At 33.2% G+C, this 13,196-nt stretch overlaps 1 protein-coding gene across 4 annotated transcripts in view; it reads right to left on the bottom strand.

Moving 5' to 3' along the window:
• Nucleotides 1–4,113: 4,113 nt before the first annotated feature.
• LOC112692277 (gastrula zinc finger protein XlCGF57.1-like) overlaps nucleotides 4,114–13,196 on the bottom strand; it is a 45,328-nt gene continuing 36,245 nt past the window's right edge. For all 4 annotated transcript variants that reach the window (XM_025566894.1, XM_025566893.1, XM_025566892.1 and 1 more), the window contains 2 exons: nucleotides 7,413–7,658; nucleotides 4,114–5,185 (listed from right to left, as the gene is read on the bottom strand). In XM_025566894.1, the coding sequence (XP_025422679.1) occupies nucleotides 4,472–5,185; nucleotides 7,413–7,658 (960 nt within the window). In that variant the 3' untranslated portion in view covers nucleotides 4,114–4,471. The remainder of the gene's footprint in view (nucleotides 5,186–7,412; nucleotides 7,659–13,196) is intronic.

The raw sequence follows: 13,196 nt of genomic DNA, 5'->3' as shown, positions 1-13,196 counted from the left end.
AGAGGTAACAACAAAGTTGTTACAAAGCAGTTGCACTGTTGCTCGGTTTCGGGAACTGGTTTAAATTTATTTCTAGTCGGTCTCGTTGTTTCGGCCAAACGTTTACAATTTTAATAATCGAAAAAATATTAATATTTATAATGCACATTTAACGTCGATGCGTTTACTTAAATGTACAAAATACCATAACAATCCATGGTTCGATTATTTTTCGTGTTAAAATAAAAATAAAATAACGTTCATATTTTCGAAATGCTTAACATGAAATTAACGATTCCGGTCTGTTGATGCTCGTGGTTTTTGATACGTTAAAACTCACCAAAAACATGCAATACGAGTGTATGCCCAAATTTTATAATGCGATTTTCATTAGGAAGATTAATTTTTTAAACTAACTTTCCGATGATGGGTGTTACCGAAGAACAACCGTTATACCGAGAGTCCGGTACGATCGGTGTTCGTTTAGAGATTTAAATACCGTCAGTGTCGGGAGTATCGGGCGATGGATGGATCGAGCACAATGTGTTATCTAGATACGCAACAGGCGAACGAGTAAAATTAAATTGAAATACGCCTGTGATACACGACGTCGATAACAATAGGCGTTGAGCACAAAAGAATTTCGGTACTTGACCGGATGCGACGTAAATGTGTAGCATGATTTGCGTTTACTGTATAAAATATTACGTTATTATTACCGCGTTCGATTACTTTTTGAGTATATTTTCAAAAGCGACTCTCCGGGGCGGTGCGGCGACGGCACGCGCCGACGGTGTTATTATTGTTCTAAATAAAGGTCGCGGGAATCGCTAGCAAACAATGAGGTTGCAACGAGTTGTTGTTCAACAACGCCTGTACATTGTGGACCGGCGATTGTATTGTTGATTCGGTTTTTCGACCGTATTTCGTGCGCACGCGAGGAAGGAAAGTTCGGCCGAACGATTACACGCGATCAGGTGTTGGCGCGTACATATTTCTAATTGCATTGTTCGATATAGTTTCCAAGCGCGCAGCGGTTACAATACGATTGACGGTTATTTTATGATAAACCAGTTTCGACGTGCCAGTGAAGCGTCCATATCGGTCGATTTGATTTAAATGTTAATCGTTTTGACACCACCGAAATGCTGACGTTTACTGCGGCGGTGTATTCGATTTCGACTCCGAAGTAAATGACGCGTAAATAATCCATACGATTGGTACGTCGGAATTGAGACGAGTGCCCGACAGATAATGATTTTGATTCCATGCACACGTGTGTTCACCAACGTACGAGGAAGCGATTAATCACGCGCGGTGGCACTTACGGCCGTTCATGCACGCGCGTTGATCGTACGCTTTCGGTCAGGTAAAACGCGTCGGTTTAAGTTTTTTCAAGCGATTAGAAAACATCCCGGTGCACGAATCTTGCGCCCCGACCGACCGACTTCGTCGCTCGGACTCCGCCGCCGACCGTGCACACGATTTATTTAATATCAGATCGACCGATCGATCGCGATAACCACGTCAGCGTTGTATTGTTATTTGACGTTTGAGACTGTGATTTTCCGCGACGCGGAATCGATCGACCGTCGGCCGGTAGAAAGTCATTTATGCAAATTCCGCACCGATTCCAATTGATAACCCGACTCTCGCTCGTGACCCTTACGGACGGCATTATCAATGTTACGTAAGCGACAGACGACTGTGTCGTTCAAACACATCGCTGATGCAAGTGTAGAACTGGTGGTCCTCGGACGGAGTGCGATTTTCAGTTATCTTCGGAGGTAGATATTGTGATCCCAAGGAAACAATAAGCTTCAAGACATTTCTTAATACTCGTACTTATAAATTCGTATCCACTCCATTGGTTGTTATTCGGTTATTCATTTTTGAAATATTTCCACATTATCGGACGTATTTCAAGTTAAAATATTAATTAATTGATAACTTTACACTTCGTATTGTCGTATGTCCTCCACTATTCAATGTTAAAAACATAAAATAATATCATGGTATTTACTTCAATTTTTTTTAATATATAATTCTTTTTTTTTTTTATTTACACAAATTATCGCTTAGCAGTAATAAATTATTTTTATTTTGAATAAAAAGAGACAAGGAAAAATGAATCCAAACGATACTACTAAGTTGTCTGTTAAGTCAATTTTCGGTTGAAAAAATATTATACAACCTAACCGGAATTAGTAAAAAATTTGTTTGCATCCATAGGTATGAATTGTTCGCATAAATCCAAAAGTTTCAATAGTCGTATAATAAAAGACAAATATATATAAATAAATAAAACTAATAATGATAATTTATGTATTAAGTATATTAAGTTTGTGTTTAAGTATTTATTTATTAACTATCAATTTTACCGATGAAATTATTTCTATTGCCCGTTAGTCACTTCAATGACTATTAGACCTATTCCACTTTTGTTTACTATTATGATCTGAAGAAATATTTACATAATGTATTTTGGATTTGGGAGAAAAAATGATTTTACGATGACGTTCTTAAACGTTATTCTTTTTAGTCGTGATATTATTGACGAGTATATTCGATTAAAAACTATATAATATCGCCTATAAGAGTAGGAATCGCAGTTCATGCGTGCCATATAAATTGTAAAACAAAACATAGACGCGTTATAGGTTCATATTACAATTTTTTGCGTGCAAGACAGGGGCGAATTTATGGAAGTCGATCCTCCCTTGGACTTTTAATTGTACAAATTACGATCAAGTCATTATTCTACTTTATACATCGCCCATAAATGTTCTCCCTAGCCTCATCAAACAAACTTTAAGTCCACCCTAGGATAAAGGTATACGAATGTTGGCAAGGCCGTATCTAGGGGGTCCAGGGTGTCTGGACCCCCTTCCCCCAAATTTCTTCAATATTTTACGAATGTTTAAAATGCTTATTTATTTTTAATAACAACATAAATATTTCCAGTCAAAAATGACTTAAGTTCCAATTAATCATTGACTGCTTTTAATTTTATATCATAATATCAAATGAAAATATTATATTCATTTTATTAAAAGAAGATTAAATCTTTTTCCGTCTTATTTTTAACCAAATATCAATAGTTGAAATCTAAATTCAATAAAATTACAATATTCATGTTTTGGATTCCTCTCGAAAAAAATTTCTAGTTACGGTCTTGGATGTAGGCACAAGTTAGAACCGACCGTGCAAAATAATTGTATTTTGTAATCGGAACATTAACTATCACTTCGTATTTCCTGTCCGTCTAAGTGAGAGTAGATGTAACACACGCAATCGTTTCACATAGTTCGATTAAACATTTGATATTTTCACTGCAGTAGTCTCACAACGCACGCAAGTTACCCGATAATCTTTAGTCTCGATGCCGAATATGCCGAAATATTTTCCGGGCAGCATCGGCCGAATGATTCGACCGTAATCGGAGACAAAATTCAGCCGAAGAAAACGGTCAAACAACGTGCGGATTTCGGTCGAACTCACAAAATGATACGCTATACAGAAATGTATTGCTATTGGTTGCAGTTCAACACGCAGCATGGATGTCACCAGTGAAATGTTCCTGATGGAAACCAATTTACTAATAATATATTCATAATTGATTTTGGGTCAATGATATTTTCGCCGACGGGGGAAATATTAATAATGTAGGAACGTTTGTACGAATAGTAAAACAAATAGTCGGTGGATTCGGATTGAAAAAACAAAATGTTTTGATTTCATTCGGCATCGGCCGAATGTTTAATTCAGCCGACACCGGGTCTAGTCCTACCCTTGTGACACCGTCGTGCGTCGTAGGGGCATATTGAAACGGTGTTGCGCGACGGCATGCCTAGGGAGCTGTTGAACATTGACAACACAGTCCGACGTAATGTCCACAGTTCATATCTCGTTGAATATACACCATAAATTAATATATTTAAATATGTATATATTGAGTACGGATGTGATAATATATTGTGATAATATATTAGTGATAATATATTTTGTATTCATGTATTTACAACCGTTTCGGTTATTAACGTATACGTATGATTACGATCGTGTATTTGGGTACACGAGGGAGGGAGGGTACACTTGCATTCGAAAAGATAAAACGCGAGAGAGAACTCCAAATCAATGTTTTTTTTATTTTTCGACTCAACAAAATATTATACAAATAATAATAAAAAAAAACTATAAATTACAACAACGTTTACGGATAGAACACGGGGACGATGTGAGATCGTCACGCGCGAACGTATGGCAATGAACCCAGTGCCGGAAATCCCCTTCCGCGCAGGTGAAAAAACAGGGTGTGTTTTTGATTCTTATGTTTTGTGTATTTTTCAGCGTACCCAGTTGTCCACCGACCCCGCGGATCCGGCACCGGCAGTAACAGATAGACGGCAAGGACAAGTGATAGTAGGAGAGGAGAAGGAGCGGCGGGAAAGATAGGGAAAACGGATGTTTTACCGTTTCCCGCGACCGCTGCTCAAACGGCGACCGCCGACTCCGGTGCGGCCGCGTTCCCGCGTTCCCACGGCTGGTGCTGGTGCTGGCGGCGACGGCTGTCGGTCGAGGGCGTCGCGGCGTTGCACTTCTTCAGGTGCGTGCGCATGTTGCTGCTCTGGCTGAACGTCAGACCGCACTTGTCGCACGCGTACGGCTTGACGCCCGTGTGGTAGTTCATGTGCGTCTTGAGGTGATGTTTCTTGGTGAACGACTTGCCGCACACCGCGCACGCATACGGCTTGACGCCCGAGTGCAGGCGCATGTGCAACGTCATGTTTGACCGGTCGGCGAACGGTTTGTGGCAGACCGCACACGCGAACGGCTTCTCGCCCGTGTGTATGCGCACGTGCTGCTTGAGCAGCATCTTGCGGGTGAACGACTTGCCGCAGTGGTGGCACCGGTGCGGCTTCTCGCCCGTGTGTATGCGAACGTGCATGTTGTACGCCACGCGCTGGTTGAACGACTTGCCGCAGTGCTCGCACCCGTACTCCTTCCGGTTCCGGTGGATCTTCATGTGCGAGCTCAGGTAACCGCGGTCGTTGAACAGCTTACCGCACTCCGGGCAGCTGCCCGAGAACTCGCGCGTGCCCTCGTGCACCGACCGGTGGTACTTGTAGTTCCGCAGCTGGCTGAACTGCTTGCCGCACGACTCGCACACGAACGGTTTCTCGCCCGTGTGCGTTCTCTGGTGGATCTGCCGGAAAAAATCGCCGTTCAGTCCCGATTTCCGCGGCGAGCAACATATTATTGTCACCGTGTTAGCGGTACCCTTCAAAAGCATCCCCCGATGATGCGTCGGGAATACGCTTGTTGTTTGCGCGTTGCTGGATGCTTTTCGCAGTTGTTATCGGACCGCAATTATTTTTTTCATTTTTTAGCCACTCCGGGAACAAATTGATAGAAAACAAAAAAAGTAAAATCGTGTGCTTCGTGTAAAGTAAAGTGTTATATTCTATTGTTTATATAATTTTGATCAAAAATCTAATCGATGAATAAAATACTTTAATTTTCAGGGATTTTATTTTATTTTTTTAATCAAAAAAAAAAAAAAAACTATCCTAATTAGGCCATAAACACGGATATTAATTATAAACAAAAAATTAAGTAAAAACGAATTATACGGACAAAGTTAAAAATATAATGATAATCCGCTGCTGTGTAGTTAGTATGCGTTTTTATTTTTCAAAGTAAAACAATGAAATAAAAAAATTATATTAAGTTAGTACTTTAAATCGTTTCTTGATTTTTTCTCAAATAATTTATGTGCAGAGGTAAATTCGCCAATACATAGTATACAAATTTCTTAATAATAATTATAATCATTAACTGCAATATTTTAACGTACATCGGACAGTCCCGGACTGGCTAAAAAATGTAATATTTTTTTTAAATAAAAAAATTAAGAGTAGATCAATAAATTCCAACAAGTATCCAACAATGTGATGGACCCCGTCGAACCATTTGACATTTAAGTACGTTCGAACTATTCGATGGTTTCGATACTATTGAACTGTTCGAATATTCGAAATATTCTGTTTTTGAGGACGGACAGTTTTTTTTTCTTTCAAAACACCTATTGGAACTTGATGAAAAGTCTTTTTCATATATTTTTTTTTAATCATTTTAAATTTTTTCGATAAAAATATCTTGAAAATTTAATATAAGGTTCTTCATAAGTTGATCTCCGTTGATAAAAATATCGACAGTATTTATAATGTTTATAGGTATATGAAATTTAGATGAAATAACAATAAAGACTTTATAGTAGTTTTTTCGAATGAAAAAGTAGTCTTTAGTTTCATTCGAATGAAAGCTATTCGAATGTTTTATTGATATAATCGGTCGTGTCGATAACTATTCGAGTAAATTATTCGATAGTTTGTTACAACTATCGATCACTATTCGATAGTACAAACTATTCAATTGTGTCCATCACTAGTTTTCACCCGTGACTTCGGTGGGGTAAGTAGATCACGTCATCAGAAACGATTAACAACGCTTCGAACTGATCACATCTGTGCATCCAGATATACGTGATTATTTTTACGATTTTTTTTATAGGATGTATTATACGAGTTGATTTTGGTTTCGTTTTAAATGTTCGTGTCACAGAAAACTTTAAAACCATCCCAGAGTCAGATGATGTTTAAAAAAAAATGTTGACCAGTTTCGTAACCATGATCGTGGTGACTTGAAAAACGGTGGGTGTGCTACCGATAAACAGTTAAGATCCTAATTAACGGTAAAATCGTAATAACTATTGATTATTGTTTATGAATGATAAATTCAAAATTAATCTTCTTTTATCTTGACTGATTTATAATTTATATTCTTTAAATAGTAATCGGTTTTAAATTCTGAGCGGTGCATAAACTTATTGATTTTAAAATATTTTATATATCAAAACAGCTAAAGGGCAATCAAGATAAGTTATTATGTGGCACTCTTTTGATTTCAACAATGACCACAGGTGGTATAACGGAATGATTGTTTGATAACGAAACAGAAAAACGTGTGTGGGATGCACACCTTATTTGGCTGGTCTGAAATTGCCTGAGAATAGTTTTGAAAACATACTCAACAAACACATAGTTCAAATTCAAAACAATAATAACAACAACAATTGTTTTGTCAATTTTAAATTTAAATTGTTTTGTTATTTGATTATTATTTTAATTTCTATATTTTTTCGTAATATGTTTTATTTAAGAAAAATTAACTCCCTCAACAAAAAAAAAAATTATAAAAAAAATTGTAAGATTTTTAAATTTTTTAAACGACTTGTAGAATGTACGATTTACACAGATGCATTTGACATACTATCAATAATGACAAATAGTTTAAGTTATAAATTATCTAAAAAAAAGTATGAGATGATCAGTTCGTAAACGTGTTATTATCAAACAATACAATAACGTTACCTTGAGTGATGCTTTAGTCACAAAAGTTTTTCCACATTCCTGACAAACGTGGTTTTTCGTTTGATTCGCATTCCGGTCTTGTTCCGGAATCCCGTTATTGTTAGCGTCACTAGTAACTCTTTGATTCGGATTCGTATCCTTTTCTGTGTCTGAAGACGGTGTGGACGGCGTTAAGACTGTTGTGGATTCGTCTAGTGGAGTCAGTGGTAGCGGATTTGGTAGTGGCTCTTTTTTAATTTCCGTTACCTAAAATGAAAAATTGGTTATAACGTAATCGTTTATAATTAATACATATAGAAAGCGATAGATCGCCGGACGGGTTGAAACTAATTTTCGGGGTTTACATAAGATTGAAATGATTAATAGGCCAGGCGGTAACGTATCAATTACGTGCAAAAAATGAATGCAATGATTCATGTGCCGAGAATAATAGGAAACGTGATTATTATAAATATTATGTACATACGGGGAATGTTTGAACAACATGTACATGTGTAAAAATGCAAGATAGTTTGTAAACAGTAGAGAATTTTCATACGTTACGTGTAAATAGTCGTGGAAAAAAAAAAGGAATTACGAATATTCGTGCACCTTCGTTAAACCACGATTTGCGTAATTATTCAAATAAGCTTTATAGTCGACTCGCACTGCTCACAATATTTTTAAACACGTCTTATTTTAGATTGAATATATTAAAATAATAATAATAAAATAAAATTAGTATAATGTGAAAGTATCAACGCACTTTTGTTTAAAAATATTCGAAGTATGCGATATCGCCCACGGTCCTCGAAGACCAGTCACGATTAGAGATTATCCAAAATCTCAATTGCAACAACAGTGTCGTATGGTAATTTATGTGTGATGATGCCGTGCAGGCATATAGTAATGTTGTCTATAGAGCAAATACTGTTAAAGAGAGAGAGAGAGAAAGGCCACTTATAAATATTTTGCTAAAGATCTACTTTTAGACTGATCTCGCTTATTGATTCGGTTCTTATGGTATGCAGAGGATATGATATTATTATTATTATTATACTCGTTGCTTATAATAAATTAAAACTAAAAAAACGTTTTTATAACGTTTACACTGTAGTGTGATGTTCATTAAGATATTCAATTATAAATACACGTATTATTGCAGTTTTAGATTCTCTGATTATATCATATATTGTTCAAAAGTTCTTCTATGTTTGCCGTTGGTCAGTGATTCCCACAAAATAAACTTACGTAGTAGGTCTTAAAGTAACAAATCATCGTAAATAACGTGCAGAGGAAATAGAAATTTATTATTTATTCAGTAAACAAATATATAGAAATATTAATATTGTTTCTTACTCAAATAAGAAGTTCTAACATATATTTGAAAAGCATTTAAAATGTTTGCTGATTGAGTGTAAACCTATATTAATTAATAAATTGCATTAACTTCTAGGACGTTGATGGGTAACATATATTAAATTATATATTCATAATATATTATATTGTACATTAGACATGAAATAAGTGATTCAAAATAACGTGACATTTTAATATTGTGACAATGCAAGTTGTAATACTTCATTATTTAAAAATCGTTAATCATTATTATCGATGCGCGTTGTATTTATTATAATTTATACACGTTGTGTATTAAATGCAGATAGTTAGAACTGGAATTAGTATAGACATAATTTGACATGCTACTGTTTGTATCTATATTATAAATTATATTTTGTCGGTACAACGTTATTGTAAATTGTTTTAAATAAATTATATTTTCCATTTGAAAATAATACTAAGCGATGAAGTGAGAAATTACTTAAATAAATTGTTCTATGAAATTCAGTGACGTGTTCATAGTAATCACCAAACTTAGGCAATCATACTGTTGATGGGAGGATGGATTGGTTTTCAGCTAGATATTATAATAAATAGAAAGTGTCAGATACTTTGAAGATGATTATTAAAACTTAATACATTTACAAATGATAAATGCTTTTATATATTTTGAAGAAAAAAATATTACATTCATGATTTATATAATTAAAATTGGTTTTTCGTAAATTAAAGAATATCGTCATATCTTTATTGATTAATAATTAAAAAGTTATCTTATTAGAACTTTTTTAATATCCAACGTCAAAAATGTATAAGTGAACAGTGGCCAGGATGGTGAGGGGGGAGGGTAGGAATCATTGTTCAACTTCATTCATCTTGCGGATACATATGTTTCATATTATTTTTGTAATTATTATTAAGTTTTAAACTGATGAATAACGTTCGAAAAAAGATTTTAGACATTATTTATTTAATACTAACACTTTAATCGTATTATTGTTAAAATAAAGTATGCTTGCTCCCTATATTACATATATGTTTTATCTTTCTTTAGGTATGTTTTGTGATTTTTTTTTTAAATCCCTTATCATAACAAAAAAAAAAAAAAAATTAAATCATTATTTTAATATATTAAAAATTAATTTTTAATAAAATAATAAGTGTATGAGATTTAATGTAAGCTAAATTGGGGGGCGTTGAATTACAAAAAGGGGACGGTGACCGTTTTAATTTATTTCAACATTATGTAAAATATAGATTGTAGGTTGTAGTTAGAACATTCGTATGTTAACAAATAATCCAGTCTGTATCGCAATAAATGCAAGAACCTACACTATTTCTACTTTTATATGATCTGACATTTATGTGTATTATTAATTTAGTATACTAGCGGATGCCGATCTTGTTTGTGGTCGTTTATTGTTTATATAAGTGTCATATTTTTCATATATAATTTTATTTACAAGTTTTCAACATCATGACTGAATCAAAGAAACAATGTTGACAGTATAATATTGAATATTTGAAGTACGATTTCATACAGTCATCGAGAAATATTATATTACCGATGTGCCTCATTTACCATAAAGTTTTAACAAATAAAGGTAAGAATCCGTGAAGACTGCAAGTACATTTAATAAAAGTTTTTGCTAGTAAAAAAAATATGAATATATATTATTTTCAAACACTCGAAAAAATTTTTTTGAAACAGTCAACATGAGTGAGTATGTTTTCAATAACGTCGGAATAAGATGATGATGGATTGCGGTGCTTTGTATAACATTTATTTACTAATTACTGTTTGCTTTCGTTGGTCGTCAAAAGATGGTTGTTCGGATAGATTCTATAAGTTGTTTGACTTGGTGCTTGAGTTTTTTAAAACAATAGATGATATTTTACGCGATAGTTTAGATAATTGTAGAAGTTATATTGTTTATTTGACTGATCTGTTTGAAAAATGTAATGGTACAAATTTGCAGCTTCAAGGTGATGATTTGAATTCAATCAAAACAAAATATATTATTTTTGTATTGGTAACAAAACTTCTTATGTACAAAAGAAATATAGGACAACAAAAATGTATACTGTTTCTAAATCTATCAATGGAACAAACAAATGATGAAGATTTAACTACTTATAAGTAGATATGTAAAGAAATGTAAAGAATGCAGTGCTTTCAAGTGTTGACAGAATACTGTCAACACTCGAAAACACTACTATATTCTGATTTTAATAAACGGTAAGATATTCATATAAGGGATATACTCGAATGCAGGGGCGGATCTAGAAGGGGGGGTTCAAGGGGAAAGGTGACCCACAGTTAATATTTGTTGACAAAATTGGCTTCTTGGAAATTTTTTTCTCTTTTTAGACCTTGATTTGGACTCTTGGACAGTTGGCCCATCGGAGTTACTAGAAAAATGAATGCCTTGTTTATTCAAAATTTAAAATTTTTCAATTCATAATTTATATTTTAAATTATATCGTTTTAATAAAAAGTTAAGTAAATCATATTTTATTCTGTACGTTTGTTGCACTGATAATATTAGATTATATTTATAAATCGTAAATAAGTCATTATCGGTGGTATCACTAATTCTAAAATGTAATATAAATATACTTATACACTTTTATGAGCATATTGTGTTTTTTTTTTTTTTTACAAGGTATTAATTTCTAATTCAGTTTCATCCCTAATAAATGGTCTCTTTAAATGGCTTGACCCACAGTTCCCCTACTCTGGTTCCGCCCCTGCCCGAATTGGTTCTAGATACATTTTCAAAAACTGAGACGATAAATTCTCTAATATTAGAAGATGAATTTATAGAAGCATCTATAAATGAAGATTTAAAATTCAAGTTCAAGGAAGGATACCAAGCCTTCTGACTGTAAAAGTAAATACCTATACTTTATTCTAAATTGTGGGCTGTTATACAAAAATTTTTGATTTAATTTCCATCATCCTACTAGGTTGAACGTTAGTTAAGTTCAATAACTTATATCTTCACAAAAAAAAAAAAAAAAATGGTTACAAATAACGAATTGCGGGGACTTACGAATACTTCTTATGAAAATTGAACTGATTATCAACCAAATTCTAGCAAAACACCAAGCACATCCATCTCATTAGAATACTTTTTTTTTATTTTTACGTATACTATATATTATATAATCATAAAAATTAAAACTTATTTATAAACAATAAATATATTTTTCATTGCAGATCATTTTTTAAGAGGGGAGGGGGAAAGATAAAAGTTTAAGAACCACTGATTTAAACAAATATTAATAAATAACACAAATAAGTTTTGGTTTGACTATAGTAATAGGTATATATAAAAATTAGGAGTCTCTATTTCACGTGTATTTAAGAACACGTGTACACGTGTATTTAGAGTCCGTGTACTAGTGTATTAAAAGTCCGTACGATATGATCAGTGGTGGATACAAGGATGGGTAACAGGGGCACGTGCCCCATGTGGCCCTCCCCAATTGTTTTTTACATAAAGTAAACACAAATTTAATTTAACTTTTAAATATGAAACTTTTTTTTAATAATAAATGAATAACTAATGATTTGATTTTTATATATACGATTGTATTATAATATATTTTATAGTAAAAACACTTGAAAAATAATTTATAAATACGATCAAGACAATTCTTTTAATAAATTACAAATTTATTTCATACATAATAATATAAATTATAAATTTCGTATTTGATTTTTCTAAAAATTATAAATATATATATATATATGTTACGGGCAAAGTATACAATTTAGGCAATATAGATAACAGATGATATGATTTAATGAAATATGATAAATCAATGAATAATGACATGTATTTATATTATTGATTAATTCATCTCAGTAGATATAATTTATTGCACCGCCAATCCTTTCTTGGCTGTGCTTCCTTTTCTTTTACATAATTCGCAACTATTTAAGTATAGCATAATTATATCTCTGGTGATATTTTTATATTTTGTATTTACCTCGCGTTTCATCCTGTTTCGTCCACCATGTCCAATCGATAAATGTACATATTATTTAATTTTGTTGTTTTCAGATACTGGTACAATTAACTTATTAACATCAGAAACTTTTAACACGTCATAGTTTTTATAATCTTTCGGTTACTTTTTTTTTTTTTTAATTGTTTTTGATTTTTATGTAAAATTAATTGATCAAATTTTAACTTGGTAAAAAATGAAGTATTTGAACCTTTTTTTTAAAAAAAAAATTGTTTAAATCTTCATTAAACTTTTCCATATTCGAATAAGTAGTTAGGTATGCACTGAATGAATTAACCTGCACTATACAAACGATTCACGGTTACTAAATAGTTCATTTTTGAGAATAGGTAAAAGGCCGACTGCACGATAATCACTGCAACTTCATATAATATAAATTATAAATCAGTAAATATAGTAATAATATATTATGTCACATACACGCGT

This window comes from Sipha flava, unplaced genomic scaffold (assembly GCF_003268045.1).
Source record: "Sipha flava isolate LNK unplaced genomic scaffold, YSA_version1 72_pilon_pilon, whole genome shotgun sequence".
Lineage (NCBI taxonomy): Eukaryota > Metazoa > Arthropoda > Insecta > Hemiptera > Aphididae > Sipha > Sipha flava.
Note: the sequence above shows the minus strand (reverse complement) of the source record. Positions and strands in the feature narration are given on the sequence as shown.